A 23,857-nucleotide genomic window follows, 5' to 3' on the forward strand; every position below is an offset into this window, starting at 1 on the left:
TCAGCCCCACATAGGGGCCTTCATCATTTTCATTAAAATATCTTTTGCTTTTGTGTCATCTTGTCAAGGACCCATCTACCTCTGAACTTAATGAATATATAAAGACTTGGCATGAACATGAAACTATTTTCTCCCTTTGATCTTCTTACCCAGACAACAAGTTTTCTCCTTATTTTTTAGCCAGTCCAGCAACTAGGGAATTTACCATAGGATTCTGGTTTTTGTGGAATATTAGGTACAGGCCATAGTCATCTTTGTCCATATGTAGCCATACACATATGATAATTTATTCCCACAGTGCTTTGTCATCCCTCTTTTCCATACTGCTTCATTGTCTTGGGCAGAGAAACTTGTAAAACATTACTAAGTGATGGCACTCCTCACATATCAAAGATGATTCCATTTTGAGGAGAAAATATGGCTGAACACCAATTTAGTGCTGAACATCAGCAAACTTTCTAATTGGCACAAAACCATCTTTTCCCTTCCTTTCTTATTATTCCCTCAGCTCCCTATTTATCCCTATCTACTAAGAGTCCATACTTTAATTCTGCTTCAAGCTCTGCTTCATGCTCTCCCTTGGCATAATTCCATTTATTACCACTTATATCATCTTTACTTTAGCAACTCACCCAGAGGCACATTCCATACTTAGAATTTTCTTTTTTCTTTCTTAGGAAAACTCTCTTGTCCTAGGTTGCATGTTCTCCAGGCCATTCCTTGCTACTTTATAAAAATTAGCATATGCTAATATGTTAATATGTACAAATAACATGACATTACCTACCCCACCCACAAGGTGACAAATTAACATTTAGAATTATAATTACCCAAAGAAGAATTACTAATGCTGGAAAATTTCAGGTAAACTTGTAGGAAGACAATGATTTCAGATAGGTGGCTCTGTCTTGTAATGTTCTTCAAATCCCTTAAGTGTTTGCTGATGTATTAGATGTAACATACAGTACTCCACTAAGGGCTGACGGTCTGTTTGTCACACAAACAAGTAACCAACATGTTTTGTGCTCTTCTGGTCTCATTTCCATTTCCAAGTCTTAGTCAAAATAGTTTACAACATGGTATTTGGATAAGTTAGAGAGAGTAGAAGCAAGTAATAGTAACAGCCTTCTACGGTGAAGGCTTCCTCTTGGAAATAGAATTGGGAAAAGCAGATGGTGAATGTCACATTGGATCAGCTGCCATGGGTGGACAAAATGGAAGAGTCTCAATGGACCCTGTATTGTGCACCCTGGGCGTTAGGCAGTGACACAGATTTGACTTAGGCTACTCCTGTGAATAGCGACTACCGAACACTGTTATTGTTTTGATGAAAAGAGCCCTGTGGATTGTTTTTGATCTGTGTATTAACAAAGAATAGAAAGACAGCCAGGTTATTCCTTGAAGCAGCAGGAAATTTCCCTTGAAAATGTGCAAGATACACTCTGCTGGAAAACACACACACACACGGTCAATATAAGAAAACAAACAAAAACTGCTTTCATCCAGAATCTGTGGTTTGCTTTCTTTTATTCCTTAGTATACATGAATACGTGAAAATGCACAACTCTCAGACATGCAGCCTGATGAGTGATAATCTCTTATAATGTTCCTCTATTTAAAGCAACAAACAGATGGAGGGTTTATGAGCAAGGCTGGTAAAAGTAAAAGCAAATGATTGTAATAGTTGTACTTTTAATAGGACTCCCCACAATCTAAAACATTATTTCCCAAGGAACAAATTGTTCTATAAAATTACATTACTTAGGAAAGAGACAGTCCGCCCTGACTTTGCTGAGGCAACAGAGGACTGCAGGGTGGCCCTCTATGGCTGGAGGCTATCAAATCAGATCAGTGTCCTGAGAGATAGGATACAGGGATGTTGGGCACCATGATTCTCAAAGGAAAAGCTCCGTGGAATAGGGTAAAACGCAGAAAGATCAAGCGGAGAGAAAAGGGGTATGAAGTGTGACTGAGCTTTGATTGAATCTATTACCTTCTAATTCTCTACTTTGAAAAACAAGGTTTGGGAAATTCCTATGAATTTAAGATAAGCATGCAACATTGCTTCCTTCTCAACCAATTCAGACTGAAGTCTAGCTCCAGCATAGCAAATCTTGCTTAACAAACAGTGGAACCGTCAACAATCCAGCACTAATTCATTATCATTATTCCTTTTTAAGAAAAACAAAACTCACTATAATTCTATCATTAAGATGAATATGCCATAGTGATGGCCTTTACGTAAATTATAATTAAAGCTAATCTTAATTAAAGTTATTACACCACTTTGGAAGAAAATAAACAATCCAAAGAGAGGGAAACAATGTGGTCAATAACTCATTCCAAAAATATTTTTTGCCTCCAAAGCTCGCATTGAGGGAGACATTCCAGTGCGTGATACAAATGGTTCTGACATTAAGAAAAGTAAACAAGTAAGAAAAATAAAGATGGAAAAATTCTGTGGTCAGTTCACAAGTGCTTTTTTATTGTTTGAGGCAGGGTTAAAGCCTTTTATAAAGACAAGGATATACATCCCGCTAGATTGGATATGACATTGGACTAGTCCAGCCGCCCTCGCACAGAAATCTGGCTGTCCGTAATACGCCACGGACAAACGTGTGTTGGTGCTTCTAAACAAAGAAGTAGGGTGGGACCTAATGCAGCTAATTGAAAGCATTATCCCAGTGCTGTTTTGTCAATCAACTAGAGAAAAGATACTCAACTCTGGTTATTAATGGATTAGAGAGATAAAGGCAAACATTCAATATCCTCTAACTATTAACGGTCTTCAGGATTTTAATGTTAATTTGTCTTAATAACTGATTACCAAAGGCTGCATAATCTACAAGAGGGGCTCTTGCCAGCTTCAGTGCAAGTCATTCAAGGACTGTGTTGACTCAGTAGGCCAGAGGCCATGTAAATGAACTAAAACTGAGAAAGTAGATTCTTCTGGGTAGCTCAGAGATTCCCAGTCCCCAGAAACTTTTACAATAGCAACTCTCAGTCAATTGGTATCTATAATTTGGAAGGATTCCCCTTCAGGTTTTGCTGTTCTCAAATTAAACTAATACTGGGAGACCCAGGATGATGAACACCTAGTTTAAATAAAAGAAGCGAAAATAAATGCTATTGTGTCAAGAGCAATTAGCCATTCAAATATCTTCTAAAGTGATTTTAGTGGTATACCTGTAAAGCAAATGAAATTATAGCCACTCAACTAGCGTGATCATGCTTCTTTTCCTTGTAACATTAGTGCTGGAATACAGCCAAAGATGCATGAAGACATAGCACCATCTCACAAGCTACGGATTTCATTTCTGAGAGGTCCCAAGAAAGATACCAAATTCAAAGGGTTTGTGCCTTCTATTAAAATCTGTTTGGTCTGTTGGGTGTTTTCTACAGACTTTACTTTCTTTTTTAACATCCTGACCCAACTCTCTATCTTTTATCCCCTCACTACTTTTAAATAGCACCCAAAGCAAGCCAGCCCCAAACACAAATATGGCCATAGACATAGCTGGAAGTGTGTATGGTTAAAAATAAACAAATAAATAATTGCCCCTCATGCTGGGAAAGATGCCTGACACTGTCTGGTATTCAGGGCAAGAAGTGGATTTAGAAATGAACAAAACAAGATAAAATTCATGCTTTTGTAGTCAGGGATTTAGGGAAAGCTATTTACTCCAATACAGGAATTGTAACAACATGAAGCCGGCCATAAATGCATGACCTGGCTGAGAACTTATACCTTCTGTTCTCTGAAAAGCTGCATGCTGAAATGCATTGCCTGTGATAAAGATGCTAAAGGATGGTGGTGGGGGGAGGTGGGGGATGGGAAAGAGCACGCAGAATATAAGAGATTAAGATTTAAGAGGAATGAGGGAGAGTGACCTTCCTCCAAACTGTGACTATTTCACTAAAAATAAACCCACAGCACAATAGTATCAGAGGGATCTCCACTCAATAGGCAAGCTGAAGACACAATCTTTCTCACTTGACTACAGCCACTGAGCATGCTCAGGGAGGCCCCAGGTGTGACCTCTGCTCCCCTGTGAGCAGTGGAGGGGCCAGGCAATCTATCATGGTGTTCATCCTGTCAGCCCTGGTGCTTCGCTGCCGCTGTCTGTCACCCTGGTGGATGAGACCTGCTTAAGGGCAATCATGTCAATCTCTATGTGACCACTCAGTCTAAGGCAGGAGGATGATCTTGACAGGGCTGGCAAAGTCAGCAGAAGGTACCAAAAGCTGAAGTCATAGCCTTCCCACAGAGATGCAATGTGGGCCATTGTTTTTTCCTTCAGCTTTTTCTTTATTTTTGCTTTCCCTTTTTCTTTTACTCTCATGACACGGGTTAAGGCATACAGAACTTGCCTTCAGAGCTGGTCATCTCGGATAAACCTGTTGCCCTCTGAGTTTTTCCCATAGTAAACATAGCGACACTTCCCCAGGACACCTGCAAATAAAAGGAAACACATCATTACAGGTGGTACAATTAGTATAGCAAGGAAACATAGGTGCTGCAAAGCAGAAATGCCATGCAATCACAGACCCAATGGGCGGCAGCAAATGGATTAAGCCCCAGAAGCGAAGGACCCTATTTTCTTGTCCTCAGAGTTGACACTCAAATAAAACGTTACCAGAGCACAGGCTCCTAGGAATAACATGTTCCCTGCAGGATTTCTCTTGCACATTTTAGAGACTTTCCTAGTTTGGCCAATTACTCCTCAAAATAAAGCATAACCTTCTCCTCTCTTGAGGTTCTCTTAGTACAATTTCTAAAAACGGAAAATTAAGAGTTTAAAGACGGGCTGAGCCCAAGCAAAGGATATAGAACATCTTCCCAGAATGTATTTTCAAGTCCTTTATCCTGAATCAATATTGTTAACTTCCAGAGAGAACCTTTCAAATCCCAGGAGGCATCAAGCACATACTGGATGATTAGGGAAGAGAGGTGGTGTTAACAAAATGCCACAGAGAAAGTAACAAGAGCCTCTGACATTAAATGGCTTCTTCTTATACGCATCCTAAATGCTATTCTCAGGTTAGAATGCATTTGATTTTCATCTTCAGTTTTATTTTAAATAATTCTGTGGCTCCATATACAGCTTGCCTCTCATTCAACGAGGTTGTAGGAAGACTTAACTATGAAAAATACCCCTAGATAGGGTCACACGTTTTAATCAATTCAATATTTATTTAAGTATCCATAAGAAATCACCTGCCATAGTTATTATGAAAGCTTTGCAGGATTATTAAGCAAAAATAAGTTTTTTCCAAGAAAATACTTATAACTACAATTTGCTTTTTGTCACCTTGTTTTCTCTTCTAATTTTAGAAAAACTAACTTAAAATTTAGCTTCATAGAGTTGTCTTATTACTAATAGCACTTGAGTCTCTGAAATGTGCATAACCAGAAAAAAACAAAAAAAATAAATGTTCATAAAACATAAATTCATGAGCCACAATTCTGCCTGTAAAAAGAACTACTTATATTGGGGCTGGCCTGCTAGTGTAGTGGTTAAGTTTGCATGCTCCACTTGGCAGCCTGGGGTTCACCGGTTCAGATTCCGGGCACAGACCTACACACTGCTCATCAAGCCATGCTGTGGCAGTGTCCCACATATAAAATAGAGGAAGACGGGCACAGATGTTAACTCAGGGCTACTCTTCTTCAGCAAAAAGAGGAAGATTGGCAACAGATGTTAGCTCAGGGCCAATTTTCCTCACCAAAAGAAAAAATAGCTACCTATATGCATGATTATTTTTTTTTCTCATCAATTTGATAGTGTGAAACCAACAATCACCATCTATGGTTCATTTGGGATAAATTAGCACTTGAAATTATCCAGGTTCTTCACATCAGAAGTACTAAATAGTAAATATTTTTGTGATTGTACAAGAGATGTTTCTCCACTAAAGAACTTTAAACCTTATTCCTAAATAAGGATTAAAAATGACTCATAAAAACTTTTACAGACAGGGCAGATGCTCCCTGGTTGAAAGGCTTGGGCCAAAGTTGGGAATTGCTGGGATCACAGAATCTCTGAGAGTTGGCAGTAGGGAGAAGATGACATCATTCCATGGCCTCAAAACTGGTCTTGGGCTTGCTCTCATTACTTCTCTTTCCTGCCATGTTCCATGAGCAAGTCTGCTGTGGACCACTCTCCCCCCTTGGCCGTGCTTTCTCCTCAGCCCCTAATCCCCAATTTATGCTTTTCGGTATTGGTCTAGTGCCTGGAAACACTGAGCTGGGATGAAACCTTTCTGAGGCCCTTCTTCGGGCCTAAATTTTTCTCTTGGCTGTTGGCACTGAGATGTTCCCTTTATAGTACTGGGTTATGTAGCACCTGGGGTTGTATTAACATTGTCACTAATGCCAGGAACTAGTCTGTGGCCTTGGCTGGTCAGGCTCCATTCCAGGAACAGCATCCCCTACAGGCCTGGGTGGAAGTGTCTCAGATGTTTCTGAAAATCCACAAACAGCATCCTTAAACATAACTGATTCAAATAAACTCTCAAGAATCTGGAAGGCTGAGTCCGAGGGATGTTAATTTCTTTCTACAGCACTAGGACAGCATAAATTTTTATTAAAAAAATGGATAGGGCTGTCAGATATCATAAAGAACACAGTCTTTCTCTTGAGTAAAAGAATGAAAGGCAGACGCACACACACACATACACACACACACCTTCCCCCCCACCAGCAGGTGCATTCTCTCCAGTAAACTCTCAGGTACCTTCACGGATTGAATTTCCTTTCTCTACTCTATCTCCATAGTAAATTTCAACTCGGGATCTCACCTAGATGCCACCTGGATGGCAAGTGCCATCCTGGAAACAGGCTGGAAACTGCTGGAACGTAGGCTGTAATGTGGAGGAAAGTGAAGTGATCTGAGCCGCATTCCCCAGGCCTTCTTTCTGGGCAGCACTGATAAAAGTCCTTTTTAAGGCCTGCCCTGTTCCTTTGGGTCTGGAAGCAAGAATGTTTATAGACATCCTGGTGAGAGAGGGCTGTTTGATGAATGCAGGAGACTGTGGCGAGGTGTCAGAGCTTAGAAAATGAGGCAAGGACATGAGGTATTAATATTGTCAATGATCTCTTGACGGGAAAACAGATACCGCACTCATCGTCAGATTTAAATAGACATCAAGTGCATTAATGACAAAAGGGCAGACTTCAAACAAAGGGGCTGTGTGGTGGGGAGCAGAGCTAGTCTCTGTGCTGGCAATAACCTGATCTGAAAAGACACTGTCAGGGCTAGAGACAGGCCCAGGATTGTGTGCGGTGACAGAAAACAGAGATGCTGACAGAGATACCAGTGCCATATTATGCCAAAGATATTCTAACACTGTCTGCGGCTCTAACAAAAGCCGACATCAGTCTCTATCACTTGGGGTCTTCTCCGCCTGCTCCTGCAGAACAGTTCTCCCCAGACATCATTACAAAACTCGCTGCCCTGGTGAAGTTGCTGGCGGTCCTGTTCCGTCCGAGTGCTGGGGTCAAGGGGCCTAAGGATAACCTCAGTCAGTCTAAATTTGGACTTCGCAGGAGTGCGCTCATCCCCCCTGATATCTTGGCTACTTGAGGTGATCAGAGCGCCAACGTGTGAGGAGCTGTCACCTTGAATAAAATCCTTCAAGGGAAGGCACTCAGTCTGTGGGCTGTTCCAGGAAGGCACGGGGACGGCCTGGCAGCCAAAAATGAAATCCAGCTGCTGCTGCTGCTCCCCTGGGGAGAAAGGTAGTCCAGCTAGTGACAGTTAAGCTCGGCTGAAATTTTTGAACTTGAACCACCTACAATTGCTTAAATTAAGCAAGTGTTACCTCTGTTGAGACTCCCACCAGAGCTCACAGTTGGGAAGTGATTAACCCCCCAAATGGGACTTTTATGTTCAAAAAATAAACAAATAAATAACATTAACAAAGAAGGGGGAAAAAAAAGTACCATCCCATGTGCAGCCATAGGACTTTATCTATCAGTTTATTTGTAAAATAATAGGATCTGCTTATAAATTAAGTGAGGCGGCAGTGTGTTTTTCTCTCCCCTGACTCCCCACGGCCCTCCTTCCTCCGTCACGGCAACTGCCATAAACTGTGAAAATTACAGAGGGAACAGTTTGCTTGCAAAGAACATTTTGACGGGGAGGCGCTCCAAGGCTGGAATTTGGGAACCCGCTGGCTGTGACTCGGTAGGTGGTGGTTTCCATGTACAGCTGCGATGCATTCACTTGTTTGTATCTCCTCGAACTATAATGTCTTGGGACTGGAGGGGAACAACACATTTAATGGCATATGTAGTGTTTTTAATTAAAATATCGGGCTTTGGCCATAATAAGAGAAGCAAGCTTGCCATGCATCAGGCTGACGTGGAGCTGTCTTGCAGGGGTTTCTTTCCAGGGGCCCTGAAAAATGACAGTGTGCTGCCCCTGGGGAATCCTCTCCTGCCAAATGAGACTCCTAATTTTTCTTAAGTAGCCAGCTCTCTCATCACCATAAGCTCTTAAAACTATAATTATGAAAAAAAATGTATTGGGAAGAATCTGTTTTAAAGACATCCTTTATCTTTTAAATGTTCCCCCCCTCTGGAATGGATGTTCTAATTATGCAGGTTAAGCTATGACCTTGGGGCTGCCTGAGGGGGTGGGAATCAGCCTCTTTTCTTGGATGTAAGTTGTGACAGCAGGGACAGAACCAGAGTTACCTCCCTGGGGGAAAACCTCGAGCGTCCTGAGAAGGAAGTCCTTATACACTCATGCAGAGTCCAGCAAAGTCCCCAGGACTACTGGATCTCCCAGATGGCCTTGTACTTCCAGCTACATTTCGACTGTCTGTTTAGTAAGGGGAGGTGGGGAGGATCTGTATGTAAATCCAGCTCTGCCCCTAACAGTTATGTGACCATGTACAGGGCCCTTTCCCTCGCTGGGCTGGTTTCCCCATTTGTAAAATGAGGGCAAGGGGCCAGATAATCTGAGTTTCATTTTAGTTCTGAAATTGGTGATTTAGTATTTTCAAATGTTTCCCTTATGAAGATAAAGATGTCATTTCCAATATTGCCTGATGTAGGAGGCAAATCCATGGTCAGTTAATCAAAAATTTGATTTGGACCAAGTCAGCTCTTGAAACCCGTTCAGCCCATATTCATATAATATACAGAAGGGGAGCTCTGCTGGACCTCAACATCTCGAAGCAAGGAATTTCCACTAACTTTCCTGCAACCTGTATTTCATGCTTAGAGCTTGGAAGTGCTTACAACTAACTAGCCTACGTCCCACTAGCTTTGACAGAAGCTCAAGTTTCATAACTCCATATTCAAGAGAACTAAAGACTAGATATCAGAGTAAGTGGTCTGTCATTAATATTTCAGTTGTGAAATAATAATAATCTTTACACATACAAATACAAAAATTTATTTGATGATGGAGTATAGGTTGGATGAATAAATTCATATTTGTAATATAGAGAAATTAAATTATCAATTTATTATCATTATTAAGGTTAATGGTAATCATCATTTTAAACGATTGTAATTTTAAATGCTATTATCACAAATGTGTGTAAGTGTAGCCATGTAATGACAAACAGACTTTAATCTGTTTGTGATCACTAGGAGCTTACAATTAGACAGTGCTATGAAACAGGGAAGGGACAGAGGGCTCCTCATGGAACTCCTGTTCTCCAATCTGCATAAGTGAAGGAAGGCACTAGATTCTTCAGGGCCTCTGAAAATAGTGATGACAGTGTTGTGAAGAGGTGGATGGAACCAGTGACAGAGAGGGAAAGGGTACCAGGAGATTCCTTCCAGTCCATTCCAGAAGGTTCTAGAACTAAGCTTCCATGTGACACTATACATACCTGCTAACATACCTATTAACATGTCACCTCTACAATACTCTCCCTCCTCCCCAATTTCTAACACCCAGTGCCTAAAACAATACTTAGTACAAAGGAGGGATTCAATAAATAGTTGTCAAATAGATAAATTGATTAATACCATTAAAATTATGATCTGTACACAATTTAAACACAGTCCAGAAAGTAAGGAATTTCAATTGTTGAACACTCACTTTTTAACCTCTGCTAAGACTACAGACATTTGAAATGCTATAAAAATATATACAGATTAAATATTCGCCTTATTAAAGAAGAAGGCAAATTATCAAAGGCAACAGCCTCAATTCCTAAACACCGGTGTTGTTTTTATGCCTAACACTTTTCTCCCACGAAAACAAAGCAATCACAATGTCTGGTTGGAAAGAGAGAAGTGAACTGAATGTTATCATCCAGCCTTAAGAGCTGTAAACATCACACACAGGAAAGGACATTCCCCAGAAAGCACATTCCTCGGTCTTTGTTATGTGCAGGCTGTGAGTAAACTGGGAACTGGAAAGGAATAAACACCCATGTTTTATGATCCTGAGAAGTGGCTGGAGCAATACCCCGAGGTCAGCTTGTGTGATGTGCTATCAGCTCTGCTGTGGCTATCACACAGGATTTAGCAGAGCCTGCAGAATTACAGGCTCCTAGCAAACATCCTCCTTCCATGTAAGCTACTTAAATACTACAGCAATAGGAAAAGAAGAGAGATTTGAAAAGGTCTTCAAGGAAGGGGTTGTTTGGGAGTGTTTTGTGGAAGGAGGACCAAGTCCATCTTCCATGCCAGACATATTTTTCCGTCATCTGCAGATCCATCTGAGAAGCCTCAGGTTGGAAATGAAATGGAGAAAGGTTCTCCACCCGACCCAGCGGAAGGTAGAGAAGGCAAAGAAGAAAGTGAGACTTCCTTCGCAAACTAGTTGAGTGTGATTTCAGGCAAGAGTCTCAGTTTATAACCTGCATGTTGGGCTTGCTAATCCCAAAAAGGACTGTAAGGGTCCCTTGCTGTCTTCTCCACGGACCAGGGGGCATGCTGTCCTTGCTAAATACTGCAGTGACCACCTCAAACAGCTGTCTAAGGGAAGTTTCCTAGTCTCTCAACTGAGCACACTCTTGAACGCTTCTTCCTTATTATACAAAACAACCCCATGAGGGGTATTCTGGCCCTGCTATACTCACCCTGCTATTTGCAATGGTGGACATCTGAATTCTGCTATTTTGACCCCAAAGATGCTTTGGTTTCAGGCTTATGAACATAAACATTTAATGTTTAATTTTTCTTTGCAAAAATTAATTTTGCAGCCTTGTAATTTTTCTTTGCAAAAGCATTAATTATTCAGGGCAAACTCCATTTAGCCAATTTAATTCCTTAATTTTTAAACTCAAAGTTAAACCATATTCTATTTTTAACATTTTAATTTCTATTTTATTGAATTTATTTTCAATGGGATCAATTCTTTTCCACGTAATTTTTACATTAAGGTTAAATTTCTCATCAGCTTTTACCAAATATCAAATTTTACCAATTATATCTTCTAAATCTCTTTGAGTCATTTATTTTTACAAAGTCACATTTCCTTGAGCGAAATTTTGCAGATCTAAATTGTAACAGGAAGACTTGTATCCTGCGTTAAAGTTTAGTCAACACATTTTATTGCATGTAGTTTTAGTTCATTTCAATTTTATTTTGTTTTCATTATTTCCACCAAAGCTAATTCCTCCCCATGAAGTTGTGCAGTTTTCAATATACCAACAAGATATAAATCTTCAGTTAGTTTTTCATCCATAATAAATTGCATTATGTGCAGGTTTAAGTGCTGTCAGTTTTATTTCAGATTGATTATTTCTACCAGCAATATTTATATAAGTTAAAGTAAATGACAGTTTTTATTCATTTTTTAGCACAAAGAGTATGCAAGGCAAAGGTAAATACTGTGGATGCATGATAGGATACAAGCTGTGGGGTTATGATATACTGCTTTCTACCAACCATCAGTCAAAAAAACCCAGCCTAGGCCAACAAATCCAGAATTAGGTGGCGTCTATATCCTGAAAGAAAACAGACACGAATGCCAAGCAACCTATTCCTTTGAGAAGAGGGCATTTGGCCCCAATGCTCAGGCCCCTCCAGTGAGGCCTGATGGAAGGTTAAACTTTCCATGGAGAGAGAACAGATGATACTGCCTGCCTAGACAAATGCTGGGCCTTGTCAAGCCTCATGCATTCGTCTGTAAGGGAGAAAAAGCAGGGGAAGGAAACCAGGCAGCAAGGAAAGGATCTTGGCAAAATCTGCACTGAAGGTGATAGGAACGCGGGGCTGAGAAGCCAGCCGCCCAGCCTGGGGGAGGCTGCACAAACGGTCATGTGAGAGGGCAGACAAGCTGACGTGTGACAAGCCAGAGCCTGTGGAAAATGCACCCCGGGCTCCCAGGGAAGCTGAAATGAGGCTTGTCATTTTAGAAGAAGAGAAGGAGGTGGGAAAGAGAGGAGAGGGGAAAAAATGCGTGGCCAGGTTTTCTCTCACATAATCTGTTGGTGGGAAATCTAAAAGCTGTTCCAAGTCTGAGAAATAATTGCCCCCTTAGTAACCAGCTCCATTGCCCCACCTCGAGCCCCCGGTCCCCGCACTCAGACTGCAGATGCCAAGCCCCTACCTAAACCTGACTGCACCATTCCGTGTCCTCACCACATCAAGGAAATATTAGGCTGACAGATTTAAAAGTTATCTGGCAGCGGATGTTTCCATTATGTGAATCCTGGAAAGGAAACAGTCAACATGCTTTTCCTCAGATGTCGATGCTTTTTAAATTTTTTTGTATTGAGGGTCGTGTGGGTAGGCAGAGACTGATGGGGAAGAACCCCTGGTCTGAGGGTGTGCTCACTTGCTCTCCTTTTTTGAACATCATTAATATGACTGGCTCTTACTCTACACACGCTGTATTTCAATCAAATAGGAACATATACATGTCAGAGATCAAACGCCCTAGTAAATATTTCCCTGTTCCAACAACAGGCACTCCCAACAACAAAAAAACACTGCTAAATCTTAGCAATGCAAATTTTAGTTTTTCTTCTCAGGTTAAAATTTTTGTGCCAGTTTAAAATGAAGCCAAAAACATTTTTTACTGTGGCTTCCTAAACAATGATTTATTTATCACTCTTATAAGGATACTTTATTATTTTGCCGTACTTCCTAGTATGCTTAAACTCAGAACGGAAAACTTTTCTTTGAAAGTACTTCTTTGACTGTGTTGAAGAATTCTCGCTGGGGCAGAATTTAAAGATCTTCATTTTAGGCAAAGTCCATCATTTTATAGAGGAGGAAAATGGCGTTCAAAGTGGCATCTCCAATGTCACAGGACTAGACCAGACACTTGTACAACTCTACCTTTATAATCCAGATAGCTGTGAATTATAGGGCACTGCCTATAGGATAGGAGAACTTCAAAGATCACCAAAAACCTGACTTAGCCTCACTCTTACCTACATTTCCACTGGGAGAAACTTGAATTTTCAAGGTCAGCTTGCTGTGGGTGTGTTCCTCTCTCCCCCATCTCTGTATTCTACATGGGGTTTAATGGATTTGAGATGGGCTGGATTCCAAAGTGCATGCCAAGATGGGATGCAAATCAGTTAAGATTTGTGAAGTTCCCTTCAGTGCAGTTAACTGATGGATGTCACATCAACCAGACTGTCAGTCAAAATGGATAGTGGTCAAGTGGTATGGCTTCATTTTTCTTTCTCAGTTTTTGACTGAGGAACTCAGAACTCTTTCAGACAGGAAAGAGAAAAGAAAGAAAGAAGAAATTCATCCCTTCACTCCCCCCACCAGTCCCACCATTATCTCCACATTTATCTTTTCCACCTTCCAGTTGAAGGAGGGAGCATTGCCACTAGAGGGCAGCATGAATTTAGGAAAAACAGCAGCTTTCTTTTTAAAAATATAAAAGATGGCAACTATTCAGGCAGGGCCATTAAAGCCACACTGTGCTTTTGGTCACCAATTATAGGTTCTGTAATGGTCAATATGTCATGTTTGCTCAATCTGTGCTGAAGGCTTTCTGAGACTGGGGCTACCAGATACCCCTCTTTTGGATTCCTCTGGCCTTGATTTCAGAGATTAGGGACTGATTTTCTTTACCATGAATTGCTCTAATTAATCTTCCAGGCTCAGGGGTTGGTGATTTTTGCATATTACCTGCATAAATGTAAAGAAGCATGAAAACTGATAAACAAAGATAGATTCCTGCATTTCTTAGAGAAAGATCATTCTTATTGCGGAAGTCCAAAAAGAAGTCCACCCAATGCGAGTTGCCAATCAGCATTTGATAGTCAAAAAAATAAGAAACATAAAAGTAAAATAAAATAAAAACTGGATCAATGAGATATACAAAAGGTGTGTATACTCCATCCACGCAAATCACAGGTACCTCCTTTTAAGGCCCTTCCAGCCCAAAACTTACCAGCCCATTGTCTTCCCTTTTAGAGTACCTGGCCCAGATGAATCAGAAAAGAGAGGTAGAAGTTGCTCAAAATAATAATAATAATTCCAGCTTCTGTTCGATCATCATTTGGTCACCATCATTGGTCTCTTGCACATGGGCCAGTGATTATTTTCATGCTGGGAACAACAAATGACAACCTCCCTTTTGGAGAAAAGAGATTCTCATGGGTTTCCAGGGATTTCAAGCATATCATTATTTTTCTAAACAGCAATAAAGGTGTGACATTCCAGGGAATGGAATTTTAAATTAGAATTTTCTAGAATTAAAATAAATGAGTGGACTCAATCAGAGAAGAGAGTAAAGAAAAATTGGAATTATGGGACTCAGGGAAACCAGAGCTGAGTCCGGGTATGGCTCTCCATTTCAGCTGAGTGACCTCTCAAGTGGTCAGTGAAGCAAGTAAAGAATGGCTCTCACACATTTTCTTCCCTTACACTTTCTTTCCTAATATAACAGTCATGTGATTGACTAGCCACTAGGGGAATGTTGGGTTCCAGTTAATTAATTAAATTATCTCATTAACTCATGGTTAACTAGAAACCTTTCTGAGTTTTCTCTCACACATGAAACACGATGTAAAACCAAAGTCAGTGTCGTTGTCTTACAAGGTACATCAGAGTGACCACAACTGAGTATTTCTTTGAGTGTTTATAGTGAGGATGATACAGTTTGCAAATTTAGCTGGGGTGGGAAGATTGCTCACTGAACATTTCTCAAGGTCTTAGGATCTCCTTTTTATAGGAGTTCCAAGAGGGCGGAGATGACAGACTTTCATTCATGCTTCAGGAGGCTCAGGACATAGTAGGTAGGTACTTAATGGATTGTTTTTGATTGAGGAATAAATGAACGGATCTCAGGAGACTTTATCTAAACCCCAGTGTTTGCTATACATTCCTGGACATTTACAGGTAGAGGAACTGCATGGGTTGTCCCCATGCCAGCCATCCTCCAACTTGCCCGTGCATCAGAATCTCCTGGAAGCCTTGTTAAAACAGATTGCTGAGCCCCATCCCCAGAGTTTCTCACTTAGTAGGTCTGAGTTGGGGCCAAGAATTTGCATTTTTGCTAGTTCCCAGGTGACAGTGATGCTACTGATTAGGGGACCACACTTTAAGAAACACTGTTCTAGGATAACCTAAAAGGGCTCCCTTTTTTCCTTTTTTAAAAATAAAACCCTTGACATTAGCTTTTATTTTTGTAAAATCAAGACCACTCAAATTCAGACATAAAAAAACTGGTTGGCTGAGGGACTTAGGATATTGTTGAGTTTTAGTTAATGGAGGTCTTACTGTCTCCCCAGTAGCAGTCTGAAAACAAATGTTATTTAAAATAAAATAATAATAATATATCTTTAACATAAAACAAAAAACATGAAAGTTTAAATTTAAGTGATGTGCAGATTATATTAACAGAAGAAAAGAGATTTTTGAATAAGTAGAATGGAACTGAACATGCAAACCATATTTCTTGAAGTATAAGGAAAAAAAAATCTTGCAGAAAAAATTTCCCAGAAAGTCTTTAGCCTCGCGCTAAAATGACAGAATCTTATACGAACAAATCTGAGCAGTGGGGGTTTGAACGGGAATTTTGGCTTTGCTCTCAAGCAGAAATTTGCTTTTGGGTTTCAGATCTGTTCCTATTAGAAAGCTCACATCAAAAGTGGGGAAAACATCCACAGTTCTGTCTGGTTCTTCAGGCTAAAATTTCTCAAGAGAGTCATTGAAAATAAAGACAAGTTGTTTTTTTTTTGTTTTTTTTTTTAATTCATCAAGCTGCAAAAAACAGCCTTTCAAATAAAATTAAGCAGATCCACTAACAAGTGGGTTTGTCATAATTCAAACCCTGCAAGGATTGGGGAAAAGACCTTCCTTTCTTGGGCCCATTAGTCCAGCCTCCATCTGCCCTTCATTAGAATTCAAACAAATTTTTCCTGCACTGATATTACTATACTCTTTCCTAATTCCAGGACACTCTAAATTGCTTTCTCCAAAAGGAAAACAAAAGGAATCTGCTGATATGTGATCTAACTGAAAGAAGTTTGCAACATAAAAAAAAAATCAGGGGCCGGTTAAGTGCTAGCGCTCCGCTGTGGCGGCCCGGGGTTCGCCGGTTCAGATCCCGGGCGCACACCGACACACTGCTTGGCAAGCCATGCTGTGGCGGCATCCCATATAAAGTGGAGGAAGATGGGCACGGATGTTAGCCCAGGGCCAGTCTTCCTTAGCAGAAAAAGAGGAGGACTGGCAGATGTTAGCACAGGGCTGATCTCCTCACAAAAAAAAAAAAAAAATCAAAAGTATGTTGTCACAGAAAGCACAGCACAATTGTTGGGCACTAGCAAATCTCATGGCGAAATGCCAAAATATTTTCACTATTTCCTGATCTAAAACTCCCCATCCTCTAACGTGCTTTGAAAAAAAAAGTACAAATATATGTTAATGCTAATGAAACAAACTATAGGTTAAGTATGAATTAATAGGAAAAAGTAGTTGATAAGAGCAATATAAACCTCTTACACATTTTTTGTTTTGCCCAAGATAAAGATAACAGTAGAAGAGCATACAGTCACGTGGCACATAAAGGACATTTCAGTCAAGGATGGATTGCATATACAATGGTGGTCCCATAAGATTAGTACCATATAACCTAGGTTTGTAGTGGGCTATACCATCTAGGTTGTGTAAGTACACTCTATGATGTTCACACAATGACAAAATTGCCTAACGACACACTTCTCAGAATGCATCCCCATCCTTAAGCAATGCATGACTGTATTATAAAGACCTTCATTAGGGTCAGGCTCATTAAAACTTAATGAAGGCACCAGAGTCTCTCCAGCAATATGAAGAGGGGTGTACTTTTTGCCTATCAATGGAATGGCTTGGGTCAGAGAGACATTGCTGACAGTGGGTCGTACCAGGTGTTATCTGTTTCTAGAAAACACTACTTTGATGGCTTGGGATATTACCTCTTTTATTTGGCTGGCTTGAATTTGTCAGGATTCACCCTGTGGTGAGTTAACATGCCTCCATATTGAAAAAAAATTGCCCATGGGCCAATGTGAGCCTCGTACCTAATAGAATACATCTGGCTCTGACAGTTTGATGCCTAGCTCTGAGCCACGTTCAGCAACACAAATTAACAGCGTAGACATTGCCCATGCTGAGCAGGAAGTAATAACCTGCTACCTGCTACTTGGCCAAAATCTCATTATAAGCCATTACGGTAATTGAGGGCCAAGACTCTGTGGATATTAGACTCCCCAAGCGCCAGTTGTTAGTTCAGCAGAAGAAAGACTCCGAATGGAGGGGGAGGTGGGGCCAACTGAGGAGAAACTGCTTTGGACCATTGCGTGAATTCCCTCTACAAGGTATTCTGTGGCCTTGGGAGATGTGAGAGCTGTTTCTCTTCTGCCCCAAAGCCCACACGACCTCTCCTAGGGGCCCTCAGGACCCCAGGAAGATGATGTAACTCTTGGTAGGCCTCCAACAATGCTATGCAATTAAAATTTTGGTTTAAATGAATATTGGAGACAGCCACAAAAGGGAAGAAGAGGGCAGAAATGTCAGAGTGTTCCATAAGCAATAAGCGTAGAAGCTGGGGCAAGAAGAGGGGAAGGTGGAAGCCACTTATTCTTCCTAGAAGATGGAGGCTCTCTAGAATTACTGCACATATATGAGCTTCCACTCTTCTGTAGCGGGCAAAGCCAACTCCTTTTCCCATAAGGCTGGCCCTCTTAGTCTCTGTCCAGGGTTGGCAGCTATGGATAAAGTAGTGTGGGTTTGGGGGAGGGAATCAGGGCAGAAGTCCAATTGATAAATCAGTCAACTAGCTGATCAATTAACCTGATTTTTGGTACCATGAGGATGGCTTTGGATTGTAATAACAATGACAGCTATTGATAAGTGTTTCTTGGAAAGAGTTATATAGAACCGGGGAGAGGGAGTAATTGAAAACATAATAAACTGTCTCCAGAAATGCCTTCTTATTATGCCCCTCCACACACAAACACACACACACACACACACACACACACACACGAAGAATCAAATTTTCCAATCATGAGAGCAAGTTTATGCAAAGTTTTACCCAATGTAAAATAAAAGCTCCTGAGTACCATGTCTTCTCCAGACACCACCGGCAGCCAGGTTAATAAACCTTCCTGGCCATCCTGAAGTTTCCATTTCCTCCTACCCCAGGTCTCAGTGAAGGGCTCTTTGGCCTTGGCATTTCAAACGAAATGGTATTTTGGAAAAAATAAGCACCATGGTGGAGGAAATAGAGTATTTCTGAGGGTGAGTCCATCTGTGAGCATCAAGTCCACAGTCTGAACGCCCTAGGATAATCTTCCCAACCCAGCCATTCCAGCCTCATTATTTCTCTTCACCTAGAGGGTTAAGCACAGTCTGGAGCCTAGAAAATGGCTGCTGTTGGTACAAGCGAGGCCTTCCCTATAACTAGATCCTTCAGGAAAAAACAAATTAATCAACAGCGAGCTGAAGTGGGTTTAATGATTGCATTCTGCATACAATCAGCTTTTCCCTTTTCAAGGGCCATCAATATGTCAAGGGAAGACATATCTGAAGGATATAGCTCTTAACATCAAGGTTATCTATTCTCCACAAGGCTCCCACTCCTTGCCGGGCTGATACTCCGCACTGCTTGTGTCTAACATTTTCATCAACTCTGCAATCAATCAAGGTAATAATGTTGTGCAAAAAATCAATTAACAACGCAATTAAACTTTCCTTATTATCTCAAAGGGCTGAAATAATACCTAAAGGGAAGACAGACTCACTGAACGCAGACATCCATAATCCAACGTGGAAGTGAATTATGAGGTTGGACAGATGCAGGCATGTGCTGGTGCTGTTATTTTCCAGGGGTTATATCTCATCGTGGCAGTGTATCAGTCAGCCCCAATCCCAGACCCTAAAATTCCAAATTACTTTTAAGAAATATATGATGTGCAATATCCATTTCATATTCTCTTTTAAAGATAACCCCCTCCCCTCCAAAAAAAATTGAACAGCCATATTATTCAAAGACAAAATGATCTTTCAACAAGAACATAAAATATAAAAGCTATAATAACATTTACATCCGTATAGCACACATCTCTGTAAATGCAGGTCATCTATTATACATAATCTACAGCGCCTAAGAGACCCAGGATGTGGCACAACATTTAAAGCCCAAATGTGTAAATGCGCAAACTCCTATGGGATGGCTGTGGCTTCTTCCCCCAAGTCGAGGTGTCACCCTGCCTGTCTACACGCACGCGTGCGCACACACACACACATGCGCGCGTACACATATGCATGTAGAAGCATCAGGAACAATGGAAGTATTACTCATTTAAAATGAGAATGACTATATTATTTAGCAATTACACTTAACTTGCCCTGAAACACTGTCCTTAGAAATTGAGCATGTATAGTACATAAAAAAGGGACGACTATTAACCTTTTGCTGCAGCAAGGACAGCGAAGTGCTTGAAATTTCACACAGAAATGAGATACATAGTAGAAGAGGAAGAGGTTTCCTGACATTTACAGAGCTCATTTTAAACTGTTCAGTACTCACATCCATTGGTCTGACGCCAACAGAAAAAAGTCTACAATAGAAGGGGAAACAACCAGAAGAGGGAAGATTTAGTTGAACAAACAAACAAACATCACAGCAAAAGCCAGCAAACAAAAAGTGCTGATGGAAGACTAACATTTGAATATCCTCTTCAGTCTGGGAAGTAAAAAACACCACCACCAACTTAAAGGATAAATATGAACAAATATCAAATGCGAATGCCTATACAAAAATCAGCCAGTTCCTCTCTCCCTCCATTCGTCCTTCATCATTGCACCAGAGGCTTCCCTATGGCTGACTTTGAGGATCTCTCCAGTGTATATGGAAAGCTTAGGAGATCCCTAGAAATTCATAGGCGCCAAATGAACTCATCTAAGAAGGTACAATTCCAAATTTGGGAATCAGAGAGTTATCTGAATCAGAATAAGGAAGGATTTCCCTGTGTTTTGTTTTGTTTTGTGAGGAAGATCAGCCCTGAGCTAACATCCATGCTAATCCTCCTCTTTTTGCTGAGGAAGACGGGCCCTGAGCTAACATCCGTGTCAATCTTCCTCCACTTTATGTGGGATGCCACCACAGCAGGGCCTGACAAGCAGTGCGTCGCTGTGTGCCCAGGATTCGAACCCCGGGCTGCCAGCAGCGGAGTGCGCGCACTTAACCGCTATGCCACAGGGCCAGCCCTTCCCTGTGTTTATCAAATATGTTGCTACATGACCTCTAGGTTTTGATAATGCACAGCTATTGTCCTAGCAGTGTGGATTTCCACATCCACCACCTGGAGTTGTACAGGTATTGTTGTTTTAAAATATCATTGCCCAACAATGAATTCCTTTTTTGCAAGTTACTCATTTGTAACAAGGATCCATCTTCTTAAGCCCACTCTCTCCCGTTTTCAGCACAGCAAGGAGGCAGGACTGAGCCAAGTGCAGATTTAAATGAACAGTAAAACAAGACAAATACACACACGCTCACTGCATAATTTCTTAAGAAAAACAAGGAAGCAACCCGTGATGTACTTTTTGTTATAGAATTTCAACAGAGAAGTTGAACAGGTTAGCGAATCCTGCCATTTCTCTCCTAACCTTAAGGAACATAATTAATATGTTTTCATTTTCAATGACTATATTGTGTGTGTATCAACTGGAACTGCTCCTGCTGTGTATTTGATTCCACTGACGATGGGGTGGGTTGGATTTTAAATGATGTGTGAGCACTTCTGTTCTTTCCGTGCTCTGGTTTATGTGTTATTCATGACTTGCATTACAGACATGGCTGATACACAGATGTAAATGTTATTAAATCTTTTGTATTTTAGTGGCTTTGTAAAAGGCTTCTTTGTTTTCAAATAATCCTCTTAACCACCAAAAATAACCAGTAATACATGACAATGTCTTGGGAATTTTTTTTTTCACGGAATTTTCTGATGAAGAGGTTTTCTCCCCTCTACTACTATTTTTTCATCAAAATAAAAATGTAGCATAAGTTGGCAGATAGAAGAGTTACATCTTCATAGTAACAGTCAAGAACAAATTCATGTGTGTGTTTGTGTGTGCATGGGTATTACGTGTGGGCACGTGGGTGCTTGTATGTGTACTGTTGTATGTGTGCTCTGTCTGTGAATTGTGTTATACATGTTGTGTGTGCCCTTTTTGTGTGTGTGCATCTTGTACATGAGTGTGTTATGTGTGCACGTGTTATGTGTGCACATGGTATGTGCATGGGTATGAATATGTTGACATCATTATGCCAAATCAGAACTCAGAGTCACCCAATTCTCAATTACCTACTAAAGATGCAGTTGCCTCACTACATTTTGGTATGTGACATAATTTTTAATCTGTTTTCACTGTTCCATCCTCATCACATTTCTCAGGATTTCAACAGAAATGTAGCAGAGGATAAACCTCTTTATACAGACAGCACTTAATCAGTCTGTGCCTGTTACTGGCTCACTTTTCTTTATTGATTTTAAATTTAAACAATGCTCTGAGACTGAACAATGCACCTCCACAAACACAGCTTACTTGACTGAGGGAGGTCAAGAAAGACAGAGATGTACATTTTGGTCCTGAGATTAGCAGCCTGACTTGGAAGAGCTCTAAAAGGAGAGAAGGTTCAGGTCCTCTCCCCACCCTTAGGGCAGTGGGGGTACCTGCTTGATTTCCCAAGTATCCTTTTGGAAGCACAAGAGAAAGGTCATATCAACTCTGGTGAGTATGGTGCAGTCCATCAGGTTCCAGCTCCTGGTCTGTACTTACTGACCTGTGCAACTTGTCAATCTCTCTGGGCCTCAGTTTCTTAGCATCTGGAGAAAATGCTCTTGAGGGATATTTCTGTTCCAGTGAATATAACCCCTATTATCATCTAAGCAGATTGTCTATGCTATGCATAGCTCACATAGCTGACATGGTGATATAGACCTTTCCCTTTCCATGATCCTCTCTTGTTTTCCTTGGTTTGTCTCTTTCCTTCCTAGAACATCTAGGACCCTCATACTCCTTCTTGCTTTTCTTGCTGTTTCAACTCCAGAATCAAGATATAACTGTCCTCTTTCAGACGCCCATCCTTCACACCTTTTTGACACCTTTCACACTTTTTCTAAGCAATAACTAGTTCTCTGATCAACTAATTCACATAAGGATGCTAATAGTTGACAATTAAATAAAGCTTCATCACTTCAGATAAAACATTTCTTTTTTTTTTTTTGGTGAGGAAGATTGGGTCTGAGCTCACATTTGTTGCCAATCTTCATCTTTTTTTTGCTGAGAAAGATTGGCCCTGAGCTAACATGTGTGCCCATTTTCCCCTATTTTGTATGTGGGACGCCACCACAGCATGGCTTGATGAGTAGTGCATAGGTCCACACCCAGGATCTGAACCTGCGAACCGTGGACCACCCAAGCGAAGTGCACGAACTTAACCACTATGCCACTGGGCCGGCCCCAGAATATTTCATTTTTAAAAATAGACACATTAAAAAATAGACCAACTAAATAAGCCTCTAATGGGATTTCAGAAAAAACAGGTAAGTGGGGAAACATGATGTGCCAGGCACAGTCAATGATACCCAAAATAAAGAAGAAAAGGAAAGAAAGGGAAAGTCTCTTTCTACACGTGAGCAACTAATAGGCTGAAAGGGAGACGACATGTCAAATAAAAATTACTGCAATAAAATCTGTTATAATAATGTTATGTACAAAATGTTATGCAAACACAGGAAAAAAAAGGTTAGCTCTGCCTTGCGGAGTGAAGGAGTGAGCAGAAGACATAAAATGAAGAGAATTTCTCTACATGTATTTCTCTTCATAGTTGTGTTGTCACAAATGTAATGTCTGTTGTAACAAGTTAAACAATACAGAAAGTATTCTTAAAAACTTAATGATTACTCCTTTCAAGATTTCCTTGACCACGTGATATAGAGTGACTCCCAGGACACATTGCTGGAAGTTAGATAGAGAGATAGACAGATAGATAGACAGACAGACAGACATGCAGGGTATACTGCTAAGTAAGAATGCAAGGAGCAAAAAACTGCATAACTCAGTTACTTTTGAGCAAGAAAGAAGTAAAAAGATTAAAAAAATAAACACACATCTTCATCTATGTTTTGCAAAAAGAAACACAGGAAGGATAAACCATAGACTACTAAAATGACTACGTGTAGTGAGTGGGTGAAAATAGGGTAGAGGGGATCCGAATGGGACTGAGACTTCTCTGAATATATCTCTTTTCATATTCATATATTTTACATATTCAAAAAATAAAATAAATCAAAAAGGATGGAAAAAGCAACCCCTAAAACTAAATACAACCGGAAAAAATGATCCTAATTGTATATCAAATCGATAACATAATGACACAGAAAAAGAAATTAAAGTAATTCTGGAACACAG

The 23,857-nt window shown here is 40.6% G+C and overlaps 1 protein-coding gene across 1 annotated transcript in view; it reads right to left on the minus strand.

Annotated features, from left to right (window-relative positions):
• Positions 1-2,320: 2,320 nt before the first annotated feature.
• The window catches only part of LRMDA (leucine rich melanocyte differentiation associated), a 1,038,159-nt gene continuing 1,016,622 nt past the window's right edge, over positions 2,321-23,857 (minus strand). The window contains exon 7 of the mRNA XM_087431992.1: positions 2,321-4,453. Within this exon, the coding sequence (XP_087288118.1) occupies positions 4,374-4,453 (80 nt within the window). The 3' untranslated portion in view covers positions 2,321-4,373. The remainder of the gene's footprint in view (positions 4,454-23,857) is intronic.

This window comes from Ceratotherium simum, chromosome 6 (genome assembly GCF_057802395.1).
Source record: "Ceratotherium simum simum isolate JZ-2026a chromosome 6, ASM5780239v1, whole genome shotgun sequence".
Taxonomy (NCBI): domain Eukaryota; kingdom Metazoa; phylum Chordata; class Mammalia; order Perissodactyla; family Rhinocerotidae; genus Ceratotherium; species Ceratotherium simum.